The 23,405-nt window shown below is 37.7% G+C and overlaps 4 protein-coding genes and 1 long non-coding RNA gene across 8 annotated transcripts; 2 read left to right on the top strand and 3 right to left on the bottom strand.

Moving 5' to 3' along the window:
* The first annotated feature begins 4,720 nt into the window (after positions 1 to 4,720).
* LOC116177795 lies at positions 4,721 to 6,329 on the top strand. 2 transcript variants are annotated; one of them, XR_004146752.1, is made up of 3 exons: positions 4,721 to 4,867; positions 4,942 to 5,343; positions 5,393 to 6,329. It is a non-coding gene; the product is annotated as an uncharacterized LOC116177795 (long non-coding RNA). The 2 variants fall into 2 exon arrangements; XR_004146753.1 differs by having other exon boundaries at positions 5,384 to 6,329.
* On the bottom strand, positions 5,339 to 19,116 carry LOC116177775 (SET domain-containing protein SmydA-8-like). 2 transcript variants are annotated; one of them, XM_031496883.1, is made up of 6 exons: positions 18,997 to 19,116; positions 6,990 to 7,138; positions 6,782 to 6,943; positions 6,609 to 6,731; positions 5,716 to 6,552; positions 5,339 to 5,667 (listed from the first exon to the last, which is right to left on the bottom strand). In XM_031496883.1, exons 2-6 carry the CDS (start codon positions 7,073 to 7,075, stop codon positions 5,376 to 5,378), a joined length of 1,500 nt encoding a protein of 499 aa, XP_031352743.1. In that variant the 5' UTR covers positions 7,076 to 7,138; positions 18,997 to 19,116; the 3' UTR covers positions 5,339 to 5,375. The 2 variants fall into 2 exon arrangements, with proteins under 2 accessions (XP_031352743.1, XP_031352742.1); XM_031496882.1 differs by lacking the exon at positions 18,997 to 19,116 and adding an exon at positions 11,794 to 12,052.
* Positions 14,319 to 15,771, bottom strand: LOC116177783 (trypsin-like). The gene has a single exon (XM_031496894.1). It carries the CDS (start codon positions 15,442 to 15,444, stop codon positions 14,548 to 14,550), a length of 897 nt encoding a protein of 298 aa, XP_031352754.1. The 5' UTR covers positions 15,445 to 15,771; the 3' UTR covers positions 14,319 to 14,547.
* Positions 19,117 to 19,275: 159 nt separating the features above from the next.
* On the top strand, positions 19,276 to 20,094 carry LOC116177790 (group XIIA secretory phospholipase A2). Its single transcript, XM_031496900.1, has 3 exons — positions 19,276 to 19,539; positions 19,590 to 19,829; positions 19,882 to 20,094. The coding sequence occupies exons 1-3, from the start codon at positions 19,305 to 19,307 to the stop codon at positions 20,040 to 20,042; spliced, it is 636 nt and encodes a 211-aa protein (XP_031352760.1). The 5' UTR covers positions 19,276 to 19,304; the 3' UTR covers positions 20,043 to 20,094.
* Positions 20,095 to 20,800: 706 nt separating this feature from the next.
* Positions 20,801 to 21,478, bottom strand: LOC116177794 (glutaredoxin-C4-like). 2 transcript variants are annotated; one of them, XM_031496906.1, is made up of 4 exons: positions 21,319 to 21,478; positions 21,125 to 21,242; positions 20,975 to 21,079; positions 20,801 to 20,921 (listed from the first exon to the last, which is right to left on the bottom strand). In XM_031496906.1, the coding sequence occupies exons 2-4, from the start codon at positions 21,224 to 21,226 to the stop codon at positions 20,820 to 20,822; spliced, it is 309 nt and encodes a 102-aa protein (XP_031352766.1). In that variant the 5' UTR covers positions 21,227 to 21,242; positions 21,319 to 21,478; the 3' UTR covers positions 20,801 to 20,819. The 2 variants fall into 2 exon arrangements, with proteins under 2 accessions (XP_031352766.1, XP_031352765.1); XM_031496905.1 differs by having other exon boundaries at positions 21,125 to 21,273; positions 21,319 to 21,445.
* Between the last annotated feature and the right edge of the window lie 1,927 nt (positions 21,479 to 23,405).

Raw genomic sequence — 23,405 nt, 5'->3', positions numbered from 1 at the left:
AAGTACAGTAGAACCCCGATTATGCGTGCGCGGGTTATACGTGCATCGGATTGTGCTTGCCGTGATCCCTTAATTGCAATTACATTTTGGAACTGTATTTTAAATTTATGCAGCATTCGCTAGAAGATTAAAACTGATCAAAACTTTATGATAATCCACCCTTGTGGCTAGACAACGCACCTGTGCATCTGAAACAAAAATATGATATGCTCTGTATATAACCAACGACCGTTTTGCGCAGATGCCGAATACTAGGGGATTTTCGTAACGAAGCTAGGAGAGAATGATGAAGCAGATGGCGACGAGGTCGACGGAAGGCATATCCGTGGGCATAACGCTTTCTCGGTTTTTAACGCATTTTCACAAAAATAAAAATAAAATACGCTATTGTGGCCACTTTGTCCGTCCGTGCGTCCGTCCGTCCGTCCGTCCGCTCGTTTTGCCGACGCTACTAGTTCTTTATCTTAAGAGCTATTGTTTTACTTTTTTCGCTATTTGGTTCGTTATGGTGTCGAGTCTTGTACCAAGGAAGGAATTTTTTCTGTACCGCTTACAAAAAAAGTTATTGTAAAAAAAACAAAAGACCGTTTTCTACATGTTCCATAATTTTACACTTTTGCCGTTTATTAACGATCCTAGAGATCGCTTACAATTTTTCATTGCTATCTCTCGTCTGCCTGTTGGTCTGTCCGTCTGTTCCTTTGTCTGTCTGTCCAACTATCTGTCCGTGTGAACAATAACTTTGTTTAGAAATGTTCGATCGCTTTTACATCTCCGTTAGTTATGAACTGAATTGCATGAAATTCAATATGGGCATAGCTTTAGCCATATTATACGCAATGCCAAAAGTTGAATCGAATCGATTCAAAATTCACAGTGCCCTTTTCGCATCTCGACCATTTATAAACCGAATTGCAAACTTTTTTACTTATAAAGGTATTTGAATGAAATTTGATACATAGGCACTTGGAATAAAGGAAAATCAAACGCCAATTTCAAAATTTGGTTTTGCGCATGCGCAGTGCCAACTTTTTTATTTCTGGAAGAATTTAAACGAAATTTGATACATAGGCACTTGGGATAAAGGAAAATCAAACGCCAATTTCAAAATTTGGTTTTGCGCATGCGCAGTGCCAACTTTTTTTATTTATGGAAGAATTTAAGCGAAATTTGATACATAGGCACATGGAATAAAGGGAAATCAAACGCCAATTTCAAAATTTGGTTTTACGCATGCGCAGTGCCAACTTTTTTTATTTATGGAAGAATTTAAATGAAATGTGATACATAGGCACTTGGAATAAAGGAAAATCTAACGCCAGTTTCAAAATTTGGTATCGCGCATGCGCAGTGTCAATTTTTTTATTTATGGAAGCATTTAAATGAAATTTGATACATAGGTGCTTGGAATAAAGGAAAATACCGCCAGTTTCAAAATTTTATTTTGCGCATGCGCAGTGCCAACTTTTTTTATCTATAGAAGCATTTAAGTGAAATTTGATATTTAGGCGCTTGGAACAAAGGAAAATCTTACATTAGTTTCAAAATTTAGGTTTGCGCATGCGCAGTTCCAACTTTCTTATTTAGAAAAGCATTGAAATGAAATTCTTCTCATAAACTGAACTTGAAGTAGCACGTCAAAAATGGATTGCCCATGTGCAACGCTATCTTTCATATTTGTGGGCGGATTTTTACGATTTTAACAGAAGTTGCATCTTACAAATGGGAAATGAATGCAAGTGGAAATGCGCTTTATGTAAATTGTTTACGATTACTTTTTAACTTGTTTTTATTCTTGACTATTTTGATTTTGGTTAATCAGTGAATTTCTTGCCACAATTTGATATTATTTACATTTTGCTGATTTTGCATAAACTACGATACCTGAATCATGGCGTACTCCATGCCTTTGTTTTGAGTACCGTTAGATGAATCGTGTTTGTTATACTGTACAGATGATTATGCCATTATTTTGTTTAATTAAGTATGTATTTCTGTTATTCACGAGGAGTTGATTATCAGTGCGATATTGCTCTGTTCGATTGATCCGTAACTATTCCGTGAGGGAAGTACCTAATACAGTTTGATTGTTCGCTGTATCTGTTACTTTCTGATTCGTGGCGCGCTGCATTTCTTGTGCGTTACCTATACGAAGGGGGGCTCTCTTATTTAATGTTTCGATGTTTGTGTGTGCGAGTGGTGCATTCTGTCTCCGTGGAGTAGGTACCTAATACAGTTCGATCTGTTGCCTACTCGTCTCGTGCAGATTGCAGTTCTTAGCATCTTAGCAATGCGAGTAGGGGCCCTCTCATTAACATTTCCACTATTTAAAATATGTTCTGCTTGAGCAATAATCGATTTTCACATGAATACTTGCTATTGGCATTCTCACATGTACGTTTCGAATTAAATTAAATTATGTTAACGGAAGACTGGAGTAGAGCCACACCATTTACATGTTTCCTATGTACCTGCAATTTATTTATTTTACGAGTTGTGTTATCTCAATTGATCGTACAGGTATTTTGATGTGTTTTTGTACTGAATTGATTTATCATGTTTTCCACTGCATTTATGACGTTTTGTATATTTTGTTTTTATGAACTTGTTTAATTGCATCTGATTTGATTATCTGATTTTTATCATACAATTTGAGATGTTTTATTTATGTGTATTTCCTCTTGCATTTTATTGCTGTAGGTGATTTATTTCATGTATTTGTGTGGCCTATGTCAGGGTTTTAGTCCGGTAGAAGGTTTCCCTGGCATGGTCTTGTGTGTGCGTTATTATATTTATTTGATCTCGTCATTTCTTACGCACAAAAGTTCTGTCTTTTATTTAATTCCCTACCCGATTATGTCTCACGTCCCAACACATAAAAGAACCGATTACACAACGTAGGAGTCCATTCCTGCCACCCATATCGAGCCGACTGCCATCTAAATTCAAAAGTGCCACGAAACGTCTTTCGTTTCGACTTGAAAGGTAGGTGGCTCTGCTTGTAGATTTTTTTTGCCAGAGTTGCCAACGGTAAGTATAGGGTAAGTCAACGAGTTCAGTGTCGGCTTGATCGACTGACTGTTTTTCAAAACAATGGCTATCTAAAAATCTCCGCTTTTTTCAGTGTAAACATTTTAGATTTGATAATTTTTTTTGTATAAACATTTTCGGTTTTTTTCTTTTTTATTACATATATATGCAATACATATCTTCATATATAAGAAAAAAAATTAAATTGAATTATGCGTGCTTTTCAATTATCTGCATTCGGTCCAGTGGAGCACGGATAATCGGGGTTCTACTGTAAATGTAACATGTTGTTATGTAACAATCGGCAATTAGGATCATTAACAGAGTGATTGCGAAGCTCCCAATTGATCTCAGCTTCCACATGGTGACATTGATATAAAGTTGAGACTTCACTAAAGGTACCTTATAATACTTCTCTGACATCAATCACATGTACCGTTGAAGTTAATGGAGATTGGAGACACTGTTTGACCGTTTTGAAAATACATTAACTTACGGCACAGCGATAACCACAAACAACAGATTACTAACCTTATGCATTTAATAAGTAACGCATTGTATACAATCACTTTATGGAGACAGTGGCGACAATAAGACCCCAGCCTCCATGTTGTATCAAAAATTCAGGTTAGAAATAGGCAACACACAATACAGTATAACATGTTGCGTACCCTACTATGCATGTAATACTCAGTACAACATTGTCGGCGACCTCAATGACTAATCAAAAATTAGACATTCTATTGTCTCTATAATAGGATCCAAACTTCCTAAAATAGTGGAACAACTAAAACCGGAAGGAACAATTGAACATAACCAATTGGGCGATCCGTATCTGGTTCCCCACTCATGTAACGATGGCTAAGGTCACCAAACTGTTGTATGATGGACTATAATTTGCAATTCCGGTTGCAAACCAATTAACCAACATGGAACATTACATCTAAACTACGGTAAGATATGTGGGAATTACTGAATCGCACATAGATCCAAAACCGACTAGTTTTTTGTTAGCAGAGTGACACCCCTGGGACGGGTAACTTGTCCCTCGTGCAAGCGTAAAGTTGAGATGTCGTAACAGTTTTGGCTACCCATCACTGTCCACCGCCTCTTTACGGCGAAAAGTATTAATTTACATACAAACATCCAGCAATTCGACCATTTCCACATTTTTAACTTAAACTATACGATCCTTTCTCGGCGACAACTCAATCCAAGATGGCTGTGAAGAAAGATTTAAGCTCTAGAGACGGTGCAAACGGGTTTCCCCTTTTTCTACAAAGGCGAGCAGTTTCCAGCCTTCAAAAAAGTGTGCATGTTAAATTTCCCTTTAGCATTGATTATTTAGTGTGTATAATTAATGCAAATCAAATCAAACTAACGACCAAATATGTTAATCACAACTCATATATCGCACATAGATTCTAAACCGAAAAATTTTTGATAGCAGAATCTCGGCCCGAGATAGGTAACTCGCCCCTCGTCCGGGGTATCCGAGCCTACAGTTGAGAGTCGAGGTCAATCCCGGCATTAGGTGTCGTAAGTCATTGGATTACAGTTATTTGCAATCACAGAGAAAATGGTAGTTTGCACACAAGTCAGTACACGCACCAAACAATCCGATAACGTCCACATAAAAATAAAACATTGAAAACATTCGTCAAAATTTCAAAATTCGCAGCAAAAATTGACAAATTCAACTAAAATAATTCATTTAAACAATTTAGGCGATCGCAACTTTTGGAAAGAATTTGAATTCTGGAAGTGGAAGTAACTTCATGGCAGTTTAAAAGATGGCGGACCTATCGATTAAAATTGCACAAAACCGAAGAGAAGCGTAAGTAAATTTAATAAATTAAATTTAAATAAATGTAAATTTAAAAAAAGAATTGATACAATCAAAACAAGTAGGCGTAGTACCTACACCTGCTCTTCAAAATGGTTCATGAACCAGTAATCGATACCTCGGCCTCCTGTCACATTTCTCCTCCACGAAAAACTCTGTTCCGGCGGCTACACAGAACGGTTGAAGTCGATGGACTTATCACGATTGCTGTAGACAGAGCATTGTCGTGATGTGAGATGTGTGGCCTAACAGTAGGGGTAAAGGAAAAAAGAAAAGGTCAACGGACACCACTGACGGAAGGAGCGGAGTTGGGATGCTGACGCTGAGGGGGAAGAGTACTGCCCAAACGTCAACCTGCGATGATTTTTTGGAATAATACAATGGGGCATGTGCTTCACATGGTTCCATCGTAACCAGTGCAGAACAAGACGAAAGTAGTACACAAAAAGCAAGATACCAAGACAATGGTAAAAACAGATTTTAATGCATTACAAAGCAATCAAACAGTTGTTGTAGCGTTCATCTCCTTTTTGATCGTCTCCATGTCCTCCCTATACCGATCCATCCAGTTTCGCAACTCCTTATTGGACGTGGCGAGCAGAGCTCGTAGTTTTTGGCCGGCGGCGGAACTTTCGTTTTTCAAAATCTGCTTGGCCTCCGCTAGAGCGCTTACGGCTTCCTCAACCAGCAAAACCATCTGCTTCTTGTCCTCCACGTGCCACTTCCGTTTAACGTAGAACGCGTTGGCCAAGAAAAGCTCGTGGTATAAAACTCCTGAATACAACGTTAACCTGCAAACAACTAAAATAAGCTAGCGCTTCATAGAACTTACCACCGACCTGGCGTTACCCGGATCCACTGTTTTTGTGACCTCGATTAGCTCCCGACACATTTCCGACTTCTTAATAAGTAACTCGTCGCTTATCTGGTTCGGTAAGTAGCCCTGTTGGTAACCGTATAATTGTAACAGTGAATGTTTAACGGAGTAGATATGGTAGTGGTGGGGATGTAGGAAGGTAAGGATCTTCGTTAGGAGTTCCCTCATTTCCTTCACGGTCGGATTGCTGAGTTGGACGTAATCGACTTCCTCGCCAATTTTGTTAACGAGATAGGCGACTTCATCGTTTGTAAGTTTAACCTCGCACTTATCACAGGCCCATTCTGTATTCGGATCGCAGGGATTTATTGCAAGTTGGTTGCCTCCGCAGGGTCTGTCATCGACTCCAATACATTTAAGCGCACTGAGGTAAGTTCCAAGTTCAGTTGGGTCTTTACATCGGCGACAGTTGCACGAGAAGTATTTGGTTTCTTTCAAGTGTTCCCTGCGGGCCTGCGTACCCCAAAGGGCGTGCGTGTACATTGTTGATATATGTTCACCTTTTTTTATGGGTACCGCTGCTCTTACAGTAATTTTATAGTTCTGTGATGCATCATCGAAGACGTGGTACGTGTTACAAATACAACTGTGTTCCAATAAGCTAGTTGTCGGATAAACTGCTGACAGTTCGGCGTCTTGGTTAATTTCCAAAGCGTTCACATCGAGAATACCCGCGATGCGATGAATTACGCTTGCAGACGCTTCAGGTAGCAAATCACGTTCAGCTTTCCTTTCCAAATCCTTTAACCTACTGAGGAAATTGTCTTCTAGATAATTCACAATTCGTTCTTCCACATTCCTGAAACATAAACATGAGTGCTCCTGGAAGAGGTAATAAGGGATTAAAATACCTACTTGTATACGTCAGTACCTCTTCCCCTTGCTTCTAAATGTGGTTCCAGTTCCATAAGTTGCTCCCACTTTTTCTGTCCCTTCTTTTGCAGCAGCAAACAGCGAACAACCATTAAAGTATCCTGCCTAAAACATAACAATGCAAAATCTCTCCACTAAAAGACGCCTACTTATACCTGTAAAAATCGTGGAAATTGTTGATCGCTCCCTCTGGCCGAAGGCCGAGTATTAAACATTCAAGGCCGTGATTTGTTGGATCTTTCAGCCCTTGACAAGACGAATGGCAGACTGGCCAGCCGCAACCATCACAACGAGGAGATTGTTCGCACATAATCAATCTGTGAACTTAAGCGTTTTCATTTTGAACAACTGGCAAAATCGTACTTGAAGCAGCCGACGCAAGGGACAGGTCCTGCTTCTACTATATGGGGCCGTGGTCCGTAAACCAAGGGACTCTCGCACAATATCATATCGCCCGGTTGTATGTCTCTAGTGGCAATTAAGTGCTTGCCCAGATCCGGTGATGTTTGTATCTGAAACGTGTAGTAAGAAAAAATAAACATATAATTGCGGATTTAAGTACTAACTAGATAGGTCTTTAGCGCCAATGTTTTGGTGTTAAACACCGTTTTTTATCGTTTAATGTTTGGGTAAAATTTCGTTTTTCTAAAGTAACCGTTATAAAAACATTGCTTTAGATATAGGTACCTAGTCACAATATTCGAAAAGGCGAAAAAAGTGAAAAGAAGTATATATTTTGATCAAACAGCGTGGAAAGAGGGGTATTGTAACGTATATTTAAAAATTTAATTTTAAGATTTATAACAGTACAATTATTATTTATCACTTCCACCTTGTTGTTAAGACTGAGACTAAACACAATTCAATCTCTTATATAGCAAACAAAAAGCTTCTACAAAAATCTATAAAGTTGGCGTATCATATTTGACAGAAAGCATGAGTCACTCCCACTATTATTCCTGATCGCCGGTGACCAATTCTTTATCGACTTGATGGCGCCTAGCAATACGGACGACTGTTGTATTAAAGACACAGTCCTAAATGCTCTCTTTCGATCACGTTACTTTGATGATACTTGCACGATACCCTTTCGTGCCTCTTCCATTTTCGAAGAAGAAGTAACTAACGATACTGTGAGAAATTTTAAAATCAATCAAGTTCGGCCTTAATCTACAGCCTTCCAAAAAATCAATATTAACTTCATCGAATAATTCAGTGACCAGATCGTCCTAAACTCATTAGAAATGGACACTTTTCTACTTACTAATCTAATAAACCCCTCACACTAACGATGCAAAATGACGTAACATCCCCGTTTTTAGAACCAACTCGCAATAACTTTACGTTTAACTCAGTTAAGAGATTTTTATGACTTAGTCTTGAAGTCCAATAGAACTTTTAACATTTTTAATCGAGTTCCAAATGTTGAACGAAACGAAAAGTCAACCCACTTTCGTAAGGGCTTTAATCAGGAAAAGAAGACAATCAAATTATTTTTTCTTTTCTTGTTCTGATAAAGCCTAATATTCTTGGTCTGTATTGAATAGAAATAGAAAATTAAACTTTACCTTAGTTATACAGCGACTAAAACTACCCTTTGTATCGCCCAACTGAATCACCTCCGCGTAGGTCTCACGAAATAGAACAGAGAATGATTGATGCTGAATTCGGGCTCATAACGGGAAGGCCGCATTGATTTCGAAATCTAAAGTAATACTCAATGTTACGCAATCAAAATGTAAGGGTATTATTTTATGACAACGGATTATCTGCCCGCAAAGTTGATTACGGCAAATGATTAACGCTGACGTTACTGAATACGTCCATTTTACCGGAAATGGTGAATCAGTTTTAAATCCTCGCACCTGACCTCCGCAATATTTTTTTTTATTTGAGCGGTTTAACTTTCATTTAATAACATATTATGAATTTACTTTACCTTTAACACGTATCGTGGTCATTCGTCTTTTAGGAGTTTCTCATTTTTAAACCGGAACATCTGTCTTTAAGTTAGCGCCTCCCTGTAACGGGAGCTCGCTTTGCAGTTTAAATTTTTCGAATTTTATATATGGGTAAAATTTGCATTGTACCGCTTCGTATGGATAGTAGGCACGTGTCAGTTTATTAATAATGAACGTGCTTCGATGGTTCTTTTGCCGAACCGAAGACACAAAGCAGATAAGAATTGGTGCTATCGGATTTGGTGAGAAGCGACGCTGTCCGCAAGAGTTGCGTTGGGTCCGTTTCGGTTATTCTCCTGGTTATTCTACTCGGTAAAATAAATAGCAAATTATACAAAGGTAGAGGAAAGAATCGGTCGCAATAACGTGCCAGTCTTCCGTTCGGAATGCGGTGACGAAAAGTAGATCGCGCGGTTAACGGGATAACAGTAGCTGAGTTGAATGGCAAGAACTTTAATAACCGAATTCGGTTTTTAAAACTTAAAAAGTTCACGATGCGACAGATCGTATGTCCCTTGACTGACTGATAATGATATATCAATTCAATAAAGATATATTTTCAATCTAGGCGGATTAGGGCCTATTCCCATCAACTTTAGGCACCATAAATACGAACTTCGACCTAAGAGTATTGTTGTAATTGTAATAAATGAAATAGACAGTGTACTTTACTTATATTTATTTACTTGAACAAAAACATGAATGCATAATTTGTAAAAAACGGTAACGCAACTTCTACTTCATATTCGTAACCACAGACTATATCAATAATATACAATGTGTTACTAAACTATATACCAACTCTATGGCTACACTCAGCAAAGAGAATTCTATATCCAGGCAGTTTCTATTTCATCGACGCAACACCAGGAAAAAAATATGTAGAGGGTAACGTAAAACGTTTGGTTCTGTATTTTTTTTATTCGCCGTGAATTAAATTGCTTAAGATTTTTATTGACCTGATCGATAGAGATTTTCTACGTCAGGGGAGATCACATGCTCTCAGTTTTTCTATGTCAAGGAGTACATAAAAATGAGTTTTGACACCAGCAGCAATCATAAAGCAAGTTCACATAGTTCCCATTCGATTAAGCTAGTCCGTGCAACCCATATATTTGTAAATTTTGAATTAACAAGTTCACATTTTGTAACTATTCGTTATAATGGTCATTCGAACGTAGGACTTAAAAAGGGCCGTGTTACATCCGTGGCTTAGCATTGAATTTTAATCGTACTACTTCGCGGATATTCACATAATGCGCTCCGAAAAACGGTCTCTTAATCCCCACTTTTTCCAATTACACAACCACACCTTCGAAATGTCTGCTAATCGGCTTTAGCGGCCATCACCTCTATTCGTTCTACCAATAAACTGCATCTTCCTTTACCAATCCCGCAATAAAGCAATTAGCCAGAAACCATCGCGTCAGCACTCTTCCGGCAGTCCTGCCAGCTCAACTCATCAGAGACTGACGCTATATATCTATACATCTCAGCCAGACTGGCGCGGCCGATTTTCTCTTAATTAATCAGCCATTGCCGTATCCGGCAACCATGGACTTCAAAACAATAGACCAACAAATTTATGAGAAACCATTGACTCAAAAAACAACAGCGCAACGCTATTTTGGAGAAACTTCTATGCTGTACATCTTATACTAAGAATCGCGCAATCCTAAAGAGACTCAATTATAAACCCTGAGGAAACCACCCTTAAGATCTCTGACGTGTAGTCCTGACGTATAGGCAACTTATCATTCATGACTAAAATTTGGTAGTTTCGGACCTGACCGCTTGATGAGCGTGCTTTTGTTTTCTCAACGGCACGTTTCATATGCGGGGGTTTAATTGTTTTCTAATAATTTCTTTATTTCTTTTAACCGCAATTAGCGGAATATGCAAATGTTTGTGTTATTTCATTATCTACACCTTCACTGAAGGTAAATTTTGTGTTCAAAATATTTAGAGCGTTTACTTTTGCTTCTACGTCTTAAATCGCTGCAACTCAAATTTAAATTCAACGTATAAATCGCTACCTGATATCAGAGAGGATTCATCTACAGTTAAAAATAAAGTTACGCTTCAGGCAGATAAGGAAATTGTAGACCATTTTAATATGGCGTCAAGAACAAATTCCTGTCAACATCCATTTATGTAAACAGTTGTCAATAAACAAAGCGTACATTCACTGTACTAATTTTCTTCCGCATCTTCTTGAATTAGAGGCGGTACGAATCCATTCAAGGTACTTCCAGTGGTGCCACATTTATAACCACATTTTATTATCCGTTTGTCTAATTCAAGACCTACAGCCCATACTCCAGGCGTTTCAACTATACCTATCAAAATTTAGTTAAAATCGCACCTACACCTATGTGGGTAGAAATATTGGTCTGTGTTGTCAATCCTAGAGGAAGACGTTAATTATTGCTTCGTCTACAAAAATGGAAGATACAAGAAGCAGTCGTCGGGCAAGTACCGCCATCGAGGTCGCGTGATAGAACGGCAGTCACCTAGGACTGTATCTCCGATGCAGCCGTCGTCCGAGTTGCGAGACTGTATCTCCGATGCAGCCGTCGTCCGAGTTGCGAGATCTCTTATAAATTAAGTGTTATCAAAGTGACTGCAAGTAATAATCATTTATTTTGTATATAGATGAGTGTAAGAATACAATAACATTGCAAATAATAGTAAATAAAAAAAAGGAAACAAAAATTAATGATACCTAGTGATTGGTTGCTGCTCAGCATTTATTTATTATAACCTAAGTATGCCCCTATGGCATTGTTTACACCCCGTAGGTCAGGTAAACAAATCTTTATGAACGAACCAGAAAGCTATGTATGGTACCAAGAACTGTCGTTTTTGGGTTTATTTATAAACAAGCAGCAAGAAAATGGAAAAGACATTTTGTTTAAATGTAACTTTACTTATGGTCGTTCCCATTCACATTTCAAAGAAGAAGAATGCACGTAAGAGTAAAAATAGTTAAGAATTGTTATTGCCCTGTATCAAAATAGATGTGCCAGGTATAATCACCCACACACTCGCTCTTCTGGCATACCTAAGCATAATTGAGTTGAATTGAAAGTACTCTCGACTCTACATAGCTCGAATCTAGACCCTCCAATATCTTATCCAAAATGCAACTGTAATTGGCCCGGTATCAATAGATAAAGGTGCAGAAACTGGAAGATGGGTCTTACCTCAAATGGTCGACATAGCGTTTTATGCACTTGCCAATTATTCTTCTGATGGTCTTTAGAGCAATAAGACACGAGTTTGCAACCCGAACACTTTAAGTTCGCCGGTTGCTGACATTCCGCACAAACACTAGCAGGTGATGAATTAGAATTCGCGGCTTCTTCCGACATATTAACTGGACCGTATTAATTCATACAGAACGAGTACGTGATGAACGCACCGAACGCTTTGAGGCAATTAATTTAATGAAGTGAGAGTCAGATGCGAATTTAGCTATATAGTTAAGTAGGTTGTGCTATTAATAGTGTTATGACTGTATTTTACTTATATTTACCGAATGGCACATTGCCAAGGAGTAAGAAAATTAAAAGACAGAAACCGCACATTCGCAACCAAAGTTTACCATCCCTGTTGCACGGTTCGTCTACTTCCGTAGTGGTACAGTGACTTTATTTTATTAGTTAATTTTGGGCGCTAAATATAGACACAGGAATCTCTTCCCATATCTAAACCATTGAATAATCTAATTTTTTTATTCAAGTGTTTTTCCGCCTCTCCTTCCGCACCCCTGATTGCTCTGACCAAAATTAATAGTGTCCATCCACAAAGTCACCCTCCGTACATTTTTATAACAGGGAGATGAAGTAGTTAACGACAATTTGATTTTTTGCGCATTTTTGCAAATTTATTCGTAAAAAGGTAGTTTTTAATCCCACTTTGGTCGGCTGGCTGGCTGGTAGCAAATACGGGCCCGTAGAAGAACGCTTGTAGAAAGACTGGTAGTGTACATGTACCTACCGGGGCCGTGTAATTAACAACTTTAGAGACGGAAGTTACATGATGTGTGGTCAGCGACATCTGGGCGCCATCTCCGAGCGTGCTATACTAAGCTGGTGATTTTTCAGTTTTTTCCTATCTTCTTGTACAGTCCGATTGTTTTCGAATTGGTGTCATCGGAAAGATCTTGTAAACTCGCATGACTCCTGCGTGACGGAATTTTGTTTTTTTTCCTAGGGGCGAAATTAACCACATTTTGCAAGGCGAGCGTCTTCGAGGGGTTGTCGGCTTTGGGCGCCCAAAAGCTTCTTCTCCCGACAAAGGGAGTACAAGATCTTATTGATGGTGAAATCAAACTGACTAATAGAATAATGATCTGCCACAGAAAAATGCGCTTGAAGTCCCTTCGATCTCACACGAGGAGTTTGATAATTTTTAATTGCCGATTGATTTCTAGAACTTTATGGAAGAGTATTTTAGACCTCATGAATTACCTTGGAGGTGAATAATGTAACGTAAATTTCAACAGTTATTATTATTTATCACTTGTATTCAAACTTAATTATAACATACGAATAACAACACCAACGCGAATTTCACTATTTATCGCTTTGGCGTCGATATTGGAACTTCTATTAAACATAATTCAATTTGCATATATAGCAAACGGAAAGATTCTGGAAAGTTCTAGAGTCAGGATATCATACTTTCTGGAAAGAACAAGTCACATCCGCTGTCATTTCTTATCGCCGATTACTAATCCTTTGCTTATTTTATTGACCAAAAATAAAATCTTGCTTTGTAGGTAAATTACGTTTGAAAAATAAATTTTAAAGGCCAAAAATCAAAATTCTCACTTTTATTCAGAGCTGGCACAATAATTTCTACCAACTTAACGTTAATACTAAACAAACATAAAATATTTTAGGGTGACGAATACCGAAAATGAATCAAAACCCGTAAAAGGGTTGAAGAGCGTGTGAGGAAAGCTATTCTATTGTTCACAAAGCGATTTTTGTAGAATAATTTTATTTATTTATGTTTGAACCTTTAAAAACCAAAAGAAGCTGGAGTCCGAACCGGAACCGAAAATCACTGAAACCACAATACCGGAACCGGTTCCGGAACCCTTAAAAAATAATTCTACTTAAGTAGTGCGGAATCGGAACCCATATTTAACTTTTTTAATCGCTCGACGCGATCGCTACCATGGCTTAACGCACATTGGACCACGGCTCTCTACCAACAACCTGATTCTTACAACTATTATTTTGTAATTCACGCCTAATTCCATCCCTGTCCATCAATTAAAACTGGTTTTTGCATCAAATAAGGTTTCTTGACACACATAAATCGACAATTGACAAGCCACCCAGCAAGCTTAATAATGAGAGATATGCAAAGTCAAGCTAGCTAATTTCGGCATTTCCCATTCTTCTCGGCGCCTTAAGCTTTCATACGAATTTATAGTCTAGAACCGTATTCAGGAACCACTCGCCTACATACAAAATCGAAAAAATAGGAAATCCCTGACGGAATGTACCGTTACTTCACTTTCCATCTCAATCTCAAGACTGCAGATATTTCAAAATAACGCATTGAAAATGGTTCGTGCGGAAATTAGATTTGGACATGTCCACCATCAAGGGATTTATCACCAGCGCGACGGGATAATCTTCGGAGGCTTGCGAGATCACCAAAACGAGCGGGTAAGGGACTTAATCCAGCGAGCGTGGAGACTAAACGGCACATGAGATTAATACTTTTGTCCATTCGACTTCGGATTGAATAGGCGCCTTAAAAAAGACTCTCCTTCCGGTTATTTCATTATAATGACTGATTTATAATCACCTCATCCTGAATATACACAAGTAAAGTAGTGTTTACGATTCTGTTTATTATGTGTAACAATCTTATATTCACAATTCAGAAATCTACACAACTCAATATGATACCTACGCATGAATGGAATCCTCTAATTATTTTACTTGGTCAGTACTTAAACGATCATCCCCAATTGTAGTTGTTATCCATTTTACAAATGGTGGAATTTTAGTGTATACTGTCGGTATGTCAACCTTTTCACAACCTTTACCCCACGAAATAATGCCAATTAACACTTTGCCATCCACTAAGGGACTACCAGTATCATAAAGACAATCGGGCTTCTCCCCTGTGTACAATCCACCACAAATCATTGATTCTGTAAGCAACTTCCAGGTCGCACTAAGCAAATTACTACAATATCTTCGACTGAAAATTTCAACAGTCGTTATAACCTCGGTAATTTCTTCATCGAGACTCACAGCACTCACACTAGAGTTCACTACATACTTATAGTCACTGCGTGGTACTTGAACAGCAACTCCCGCCTCGTATGGTTGAACAACTTTCAGTAGACCAATATCGGCATCTAAAGTGCTACTGTTAAATTCTGGATGACGTATGGCCACTTCAACCTCGTTCACAACCTCATTAAATGTAGTCGCCACGTATGTTATCATCTTTTTCGTCGCGTAGGACTCTACCACGCCTACACAATGACCTGTCGTAACAATCCAACGAGAATTTATAATCGCGCCGCCACAGTGATCGTCAACGTCGTTGTCAAATGTCACTATTTTGACTGCGAATTGGGGCCTCTCAACGGCAGGGCTCGTCGGTAAGTTTCGATATTTTCTGTCGGATTTGTTCAAACTGGTTTGCCACTTTATTACAACTCCTATCAAAAGAAGTGCGTTTAGTAAGAAGAGGGTAGTGATCACTGTCATACACTGACACTGTAACTTATTCATTACTCGTATTTTATGTACAACTGTGTAATGATACAAGAAACATATACCTACTAGGTATAATAAGTCAATTGTTTTATGCATTGCTTGCTACTAAAACGAAAATAGAAACCATGCATAGGTATAAGGAGTTAATTTGGAGTTGTACCAAAAAAAAGTGGGGCGATAGACAAAACGCCATTAAGCACAAATATTTGTATAACACAACACATGCAGAGCCATAGACATCTCATATGTCTATGGACCATAAATGGTGTGTGGTTGAAACCGTTACTTACTTACCCTATACTTACCGTTGGCCACTCTGGCAAAAATCTACAAGCAAAGCCACCTACCGTTCAAGTCGAAACGATGGACGTTTCGCGGCACTTTTGAATGTGGATGGCAGTCGGCTCGATATGGGTGGCACGAATGGACTCCTACGTTGTGTAATCGGTTCTTTTATGTGACGTGAGACACAATCGGGAATGGAATTAAATAAAAGAGAACTTTTGTGCGTAAGAAATGACCAGAACAAATAAATATATTAACGCACACAACAAGACCATGCCAGGAAAACCTTCTACGGGACTAAAATCCTGGCATAGGCCACACAAATACATGAAATAAATCACCTACAGCAATAAAATGTAAGAGAATATACACATAAATAAAACATCTCAAATTGTATGATAAAAATCAGATAATCAAATCAAATGCAATTAAACAAGTTCCTAAAAACAAAATGTACAAGACATCATAAATGCAGTGGAAAACATGATAGGTAAATCAATTTCGTACAAAAACACATCAAAATACCTGAACGATCAATTGAGATAACACAACTCGTCAAATAAATAAATTGCATGTACATAGGAAACATGTAAATGGTGTGGCTCTACCCAGTCTTCCGTTAACATAATTTAATTTAACACGAAAGGTACATGTGAGAATGGCAATAGCAAGTATTTATATGACAATCGATTATCGCTCAAGCAGAACGTATTTTAAATAGTAGAAATGTTAATGAGAGGGCCCCTACTCGTATTGCTAAGATGCTAAGAACTGAAAACCGCACGAGACGAGTAGGCAACAGACACGGGGAAAGATCGAACTGTATTAGGTACCTACTCCACGGAGACAGAATGAACCACTCGCACACACAAACATCGCAACATAAAATAAGAGAGCCCCCCTTCGTATAGGTAACGCACAAGAACTGCAGCGCGGGCGCGGCACGAATCAGAAAGTAACAGATACAGCGAACAATCAAACTGTATTAGGTACTTACCTCACGGAATAGTTACGGATCAATCGGACAGAGCAACATCGCACTGATAATCAACTCCTCGTGAATACAGAAATAAATACTTGATAAAATAAAATAATGGCATAATCAGCTGTACAGTATAACAAACACGATTCATCTAACGATACTCAAAACAAAGGCATGGAGTACGTCATGATTCAGGTATCGTAGTTTATGCAAAATCAGCAAAATGTAAATAATATCAAATTGTGGCAAGAAATTCAATGATTAAATAGCTAGTACAATAAAGAATAAAATGGTTACTACCTGCACAGATAAAATAAAGTATTTTATCTGTGCTACCTGTAAATACACCTTCAAAAACCACCACCAAAATAATCAAGAATAAAAACCGGGAACGCGCGATGCCTTCCGTCGACGACGTCGCCATCTTCTCCATTCTCCCCTACCTTCGTTACGAAAATCCCCTAGTATTCGGCATTTGCAATGAATAAAGAATACCGGAAGGAGCATTACTCAGGTTGCATACAAGAGAGAGTGGGACGGAAGTCGGCCATTTGCAAAAGCCACTTATGACTCATTTTTGTTGTGGTTTTTGCAGTGACATAAAATAATGGTTAGTTGTTGTGCTTGTGGTTGCTCCAAAACGGAAAAAAATAAAAGTTTGGGAATTAGATTTCATGTGTAAGTATTGATACCAATATTATTTTTATATAGTACATGTAAATTTACAAATTTTTTATCGGAATGTAGTTTGAGGTTAGTTAAACAAAAGTCATAGGCGGAGTAGACACATGGGGGTTTAGATTGTTTTCGTGGAAAATTCTGTATAATTATATCCTTCTACAACTGTAAGGTAGGTACGCCACTGGAACAGGAAACTACTGTCCGCCATTTGCAAAAGCCATCGGGGTCTCACGTAAATTGTTGGTATTCTTTATTCATTGGGCATCTGCGCAACGGTCGATTGGTTATATACAGAGCATATCATATTTTTGTTTCAGATGTAAAGGTGTGTTGCCTAACCATAAGGGTGAATTACCACAAAATTAAAAATTGCTCGTTTTAATTTACTTACTATAGAAAACAAAACCTGCTATACTAATGGCTTAAATTCTAAAATATTCATTTGCCTCTTCTTCTAGAGACAAGAGCTTTCGGACGCAACAAAATCCACTGAAATATCTGGACAATTTTTTCTAGCGCCATGATTTAGATTTTTTTTATAAATTCATATGTTCCACCCCACCTTCCCCGAGAATTCAGAGTAAAAGTTGGATGTTTTCCATCTTACTGATCTAGCACCATTAAGTTTTCGTATGTTAGACTTTTGAGTATGCCCATTGAATAAAAACAATGGTATACCTAAGGATATTAATACATTTCGTTTCAAAGGATAATATGGGTAATAGGTAGTACCTACTGTTCTAGACTAGAGCAATGGGCAAACTGGTAAAGTACTTTGGTTACAGTGTTCCCAACTCTGGGATTCACGGTAAAAAACTTCACAATTTCCACAAATTTAAACGAAAACATTTATATATAAATTAAACTTTTGGCTAACATCATCGAAACATAACCATAAGTTATGCCAATTTCAAAAAGAAAAATTAAAAATTATTTTTTTAATGTAAAATGTAACACAACACAAACAAATTTATTAAATAAAAAAAAAGAAACTAGACAATATCCTCTATCGGAGAGTTCAAACCAAGATGGCTGTATGAAGCGTTCGGCGTGCTCTTCAAGACTGCAGACTCTTATGACCGTATGCACCGACAAATTAAAGCTTAGCTTAAAATCCATGACAACGATTATTGAGACAATGGTTGCCATGGATTTTAAGCAACGCTTAAGCTAAGCCCCGCTTAAATTTGTCGGTTCGGTTCAAACTCTTTTTACCTCTGTAAGGAGATCAAAGAAGTAAAGCTTCTGGGGTAGACAAATTTCCCCTTCTTCTAAAAAATCGCGCGGTTGCCAGGTCTCAAAATTATGTACATTGTCGCATGTTAGGTATATGTACGGGGTGAAACTTATTACAGATAAAAATTTTATTGAATGTGTCAGCAACACGATGCTGAATTGTTTTTATGACTTTGTAAGAGATGTTTGTTGGCAACAACGCTTTGTTTAATTTCATGTAAAAGTGACAACACTGTTTTGTAAATGTTATGAAGTTAAGTTCAGTCGAATCACGAATGAATAATAAGATAGCGTCTATGACATTGTTCGAAAAAGATGTAATGTTCTGAATGGTTTCATTTAATAAAGAAGTTAGGTATTTTGTGAGTGTTTGTTAGAGGAGAGATAACAACTTGGCCATTTAATTCTTTAAAAGTAACTTCGTATTTCGTATAACAAATATGTCGGTTTTAGTTAGAACATACCTACTGTAGTTGTAGTACACTAACACTACTTCATACGTAACAGTTCGATCGCGATTCACGAATCGGATTGGACGCCATGGGTGGGAAGCGGGGTTGTTTATAAATAACTTCTTATTTACTTATAGAAAAACTTGGCTTTGGCCTTTGCCAGGGTTTTGTGTTTTTAAAAATTTCATTTATCTCTACGTGTGCGATTCGTCACAAATCGCGAATGAAAAAACTCCAACTCATACCGCAAGCCCTCAAATAATTACGTCAGAGTCCGTGATTCTATCAAAGCATGAAAGGTGTTAAAGCTGAACATCCCAATGGAAATCCCTTATGTGAAAGTTTTAATTTACGGGTTAACATTCTTAGTGTATGCGTATTCGGGCTATGGGTCGGGCGTACTCGAAAATTTACGGGACGCAGTATTGGCAGCAGAAAATGTTTTTGGTGATGTTATGAAAAACGTTATCACGGTAGCTAAGCAATTTAAAACTATACACGATGTTTTCGATGCGGCTGTCGAGGAGAATTGCGTATTCAAATGTCCAGTCGAAGGTTTTACAAGGTTGCCAAGGAGGTCATTTTACAATGTTTGCCTGTTGCAGGGGTTGCACCGAAACCGCATCGGAATCACGTGCCAAAGGCAGATGGCTGTGGAGCACTAGGGTTAAAAATTGACCCCAATTCTTTACCAATTGCGGAAATGTCGAAATGTTGTAATGCTCACGACCTTTGTTACGATACATGTAATTCAAATAGGGAAGTGTGTGATGTAGAATTCAAACGTTGTTTATATCAGTACTGTGATAGTCATAAAAAGAACCTCGGTGGAAATATGGTGACAGGTAAAGGTTTGAATAGAAAATAAATCGATAATCCTCATAATGTAATTTGTAGCTTGTAAAAGTGCAGCGAAAATTTTGTTTACTGGTACAATGGCACTAGGGTGTAAGGCCTATCTTGATGCCCAGAAAAATGCTTGTTATTGCCCAGCCTCGTATGGATCGAAAAAGGAACAGAAGCGTGGTGGTAAATATTCTGGAGCGGATGAGTTGTAACTTAGGTAATTTATAGAAACTGTAGATAAAGAAGTAAAATTATTCTGATTTGTGTGTATTATTATTATTGCAGGACTTTTCAAATTAAGTCTTAGCTTTGTTTTAGATTAAAATATATGGGGTGTTCCATTTTTAAAAAAATTGGGTTAGGTTAATTAATTTTTTTTCCCCACCATGTATGCTTATTCTGAAACGGCCAGATTATTCCTCATTCATTGTAAAGAAACTTGTAAAATATGCATTTTTATTTTCGCCCCTAATAGATCCTAGTGTTGAAAATGGGACACCCTGTACAATACTCCCTAAAAATTATTACGCTATTTTATGAAGAAGGGTAGTGTGGTAGAGAACCACTGCTTGGTGAACTGATCCACGATTTGGTACGGCCAGGTTGTTGTTTTACAAGTTGCAAGTATCTGTTTGCCTTTGACCTAGCTTGCCTAGGTTACTCCCCATCTACGGACGCACTTGCTAGGAAGTTCACCCATCAGGAAGGTTATTAATAGCTTGGGGATTTACTCAAAATTTGTTTTGCAAAAGGGGCAAGTACACACAGATTTTGTAAACGAATTTTGGTACAATGAATTCAGAACCAAACCAGGTAAAGCTGCCCTTTTGTGGCAAACTTCACTCGACTGTTGCAGCTTGTAGTTAAATAATGGGCAGGTTAATCTTATGTTATCAAGCATTCCTGCCCTTGTGCTCTCTACTAACAGTAAAAAGATAAATCAAGAGAACAAAGAACAATGATACTTACGACCTTTACATATACTTTAATTATGGAGCATTGAAATAATGCATTAATTTTCCGTTATCGTATAGGGCTTTTACGTCAGACCCGCCTCCTAAACACTCTCCCTTTACGAAGACTCTAGGCACCTAAAATACATCATCATGACAAATGGGATTTTAAAACCTATAACCTCAATTACCGTCTTTGCACCTGTCATTTCGCCTAGTATTAACTGTATTTCCTCAGCATCGCTTCTTTCATCCAATTCGATGGCAGTGTATTTTTGTTGGAGTTTATCGAAAACCTATAAAGAAAGATTGTATCTGATGACTGAAACCCGATAAGTTACCTCTTTAGCCAGCTTGCAATATGGACAGTAGGTTTTCGAAAAAATGACAACTTTGTCACTGGAAATTAACTCTTTTACCAAAGCAGCTTTTGGAGACGACATGTCGATGATTTTAGAACTAAAAAGACCCATTGTATTAACGCTAGTTACTACAGTAAGGTGAAAGTATTAATAAAATTATGTATAAAATATACCTTCGCGAGATGACAAATACTTTTCTACGCCTTGCGCTATTCTGAGTCAGACTGAATGAAGTCTGGAATTGAATTGATTCTCGTTTAGTGCAGTGATTGGTATGTCATGTCAAGGTCTAGGGCCTGACCTTGGATTTCATTCCATGATACGCTTGGAAAATTCAAAAAACTGGAAACACGAGGTGCAATACTTATACAAAACCCGTTTATCATACACCGGCGAAAAGTTTATAAACGTGATTTGAGATCTGAAATACCTAAAGAGTGGCCTAATCATATACAGGGTGGCAAATTGAAAACTTACCAACCCCCATGTCTTAGTAAATAAACGAGATATTTTAAAAAATCAAAATCCGTTTCGGTAATTCGGAGGGAGAATCACAAATACATAGTTGGCGACGCACCCCCTCCAACCCCCTGCGCCACAACCACCACAATTTTTAAATCTGCAACGTTAGAAAGCTCTGAAAAAATGCTTTCCAACCATACCAAATTACATTTAGGCATTGAATAAGCACTTTAAAGAAGTATAACTACATAGAAAAACCTGAAATTGGTGTAAGGTGTGTTGCATACACTGCAAAGTGGTTAATTACCACAAATATTGAAGGATATTTGGCCTCCGGCGGTAAATAATGACTATTTTAAACAGGGAAACCAGTTATACTTAGGGGTCATTTGTTTTCCTTGTTTATCAGAGTTGAACAGTGTTTTCATATTTACCAGATCCTTATATGGAGCTAGGTAAAGTTTGATTGTTTATTATGTAAAGATAATGGTCCTTAGAACAGTTCTTGTTGCTTTCTTATTAGATTAAACTACATTTTTTACTTTATTTATTGTTCCTTATGATCTTACATTTCAGATTGATCCTCCCTTACATAATATTGTTATTGGCATTGAATAAAAGCTTATTCAATATTTTATTCTAGTTTATTCAAATTCAAAGCGCTTGCGAAAAATCTGGCAACGTTGGAATTATAAAGAAGTAAAGAAATCTGCAAGGTCGGTAACTAGCTTTAAATTTGTGGTTCACTTTCCCCCACAATAGGGGGACGACAGAATCCTGGGCAGATTCTTATTTCATCAGTTATAACACGGGCGTTATACTTCTTTAAGGTGCTTATTCAATGATTTAGGTTAGTAATATCCTGCAAATCAAAAAATAAACTAATATGATACATTTTCTAAAGTTGGCTTTTATTTCAATAAATGTTCAAAATGGTTTCCGATATTGGTAAGACAGTAATATAATTTATTCTCAAACTCTTGTCGAACGTTTTCAAATGTTGGTTTTGCAATATTTCGACATTCTTGAATTATTCTCTGTCTTATAGCGTTTTCGATTGGCAAAACTCGTACTGCACGAGTGTTGCACGAGAAACTGAAGAAATCCATGTGAAAATTGCTCTCAATGGAACATAAATATTCGTAAATATTTGCTGTCATTTGTCCATAACCTCATTTTAGATTTGTATTTATACAATGATTTAGGTAATCGACAAATCTGTATTCTAAAAAATGACTGAAACGACTTCACTATTATTTATGATAAACAATGAGGAATATAAATTTGAAATTCCTGTAAAGAACCAATTTTTGGCGTTCACTTTAAAGAGTAAATGCAACTTTTTGTAAAGTAGAAGTTATATATGGCTAGTTCATCATCTTCGCTATCGCTAGATGACAACAAAAAACTCTCCAACGCAAGAAACAAATTCAAATTGTCGCACTTTTATTTTGAATTTGCTCCACGAGCTCTCCGGCCTCGTGTGTCAAAATTTGCATTTAGTGCGTAATTGTTGCATCACATTTGCCAATGGAACACAGAAAATTGCCCTAAAATTACCAATAGAACGTAAAAATTGCACTCGTGCAGCACGAGTTTTGCCAATCGAAAACGCTATAACTATACACTAAACAATAGTAAACCTCTCGCCAGGAAAGATTGCCGGTCATAGAACACTTGATCCCGGTCTACAATCTATGTTTTTCTGAAGATGTGAGCGTCTTCCGGGATAGTATCGTGTCAATGTTCAACAAAAAGACTTTTCGTTCAACATTGGCACGATCCTATTCCGGAAGTC

Source organism: Photinus pyralis, unplaced genomic scaffold, assembly GCF_008802855.1.
Source record: "Photinus pyralis isolate 1611_PpyrPB1 unplaced genomic scaffold, Ppyr1.3 Ppyr1.4_LG8, whole genome shotgun sequence".
Taxonomy (NCBI): domain Eukaryota; kingdom Metazoa; phylum Arthropoda; class Insecta; order Coleoptera; family Lampyridae; genus Photinus; species Photinus pyralis.
Note: the sequence above shows the minus strand (reverse complement) of the source record. Positions and strands in the feature narration are given on the sequence as shown.

Excerpts from the sequence above, each read along its gene's own strand:
- LOC116177775 (XM_031496882.1), bottom strand. The coding sequence starts at position 11,961 with ATGTCGGAAGAAGCCGCGAATTCTAATTCATCACCTGCTAGTGTTTGT. Across the intron at positions 7,139-11,793 it reads CGCTATGTCGACCATTTGAG|ATACAAACATCACCGGATCT; the intron begins GTAAGACCCATC and ends TACACGTTTCAG. Across the intron at positions 6,944-6,989 it reads CCTTGCGTCGGCTGCTTCAA|ATTGATTATGTGCGAACAAT; the intron begins GTACGATTTTGC and ends TTAAGTTCACAG.
- LOC116177783 (XM_031496894.1), bottom strand. The coding sequence starts at position 15,444 with ATGCATAAAACAATTGACTTATTATACCTAGTAGGTATATGTTTCTTG.
- LOC116177790 (XM_031496900.1), top strand. The coding sequence starts at position 19,305 with ATGGAAATCCCTTATGTGAAAGTTTTAATTTACGGGTTAACATTCTTA. Across the intron at positions 19,540-19,589 it reads ATTCAAATGTCCAGTCGAAG|GGGTTGCACCGAAACCGCAT; the intron begins GTTTTACAAGGT and ends TGCCTGTTGCAG. Across the intron at positions 19,830-19,881 it reads CGGTGGAAATATGGTGACAG|CTTGTAAAAGTGCAGCGAAA; the intron begins GTAAAGGTTTGA and ends TGTAATTTGTAG.
- LOC116177794 (XM_031496905.1), bottom strand. The coding sequence starts at position 21,256 with ATGGGTCTTTTTAGTTCTAAAATCATCGACATGTCGTCTCCAAAAGCT. Across the intron at positions 21,080-21,124 it reads ATTGCAAGCTGGCTAAAGAG|GTTTTCGATAAACTCCAACA; the intron begins GTAACTTATCGG and ends CTTTCTTTATAG. Across the intron at positions 20,922-20,974 it reads AAATGACAGGTGCAAAGACG|GTGCCTAGAGTCTTCGTAAA; the intron begins GTAATTGAGGTT and ends GATGTATTTTAG.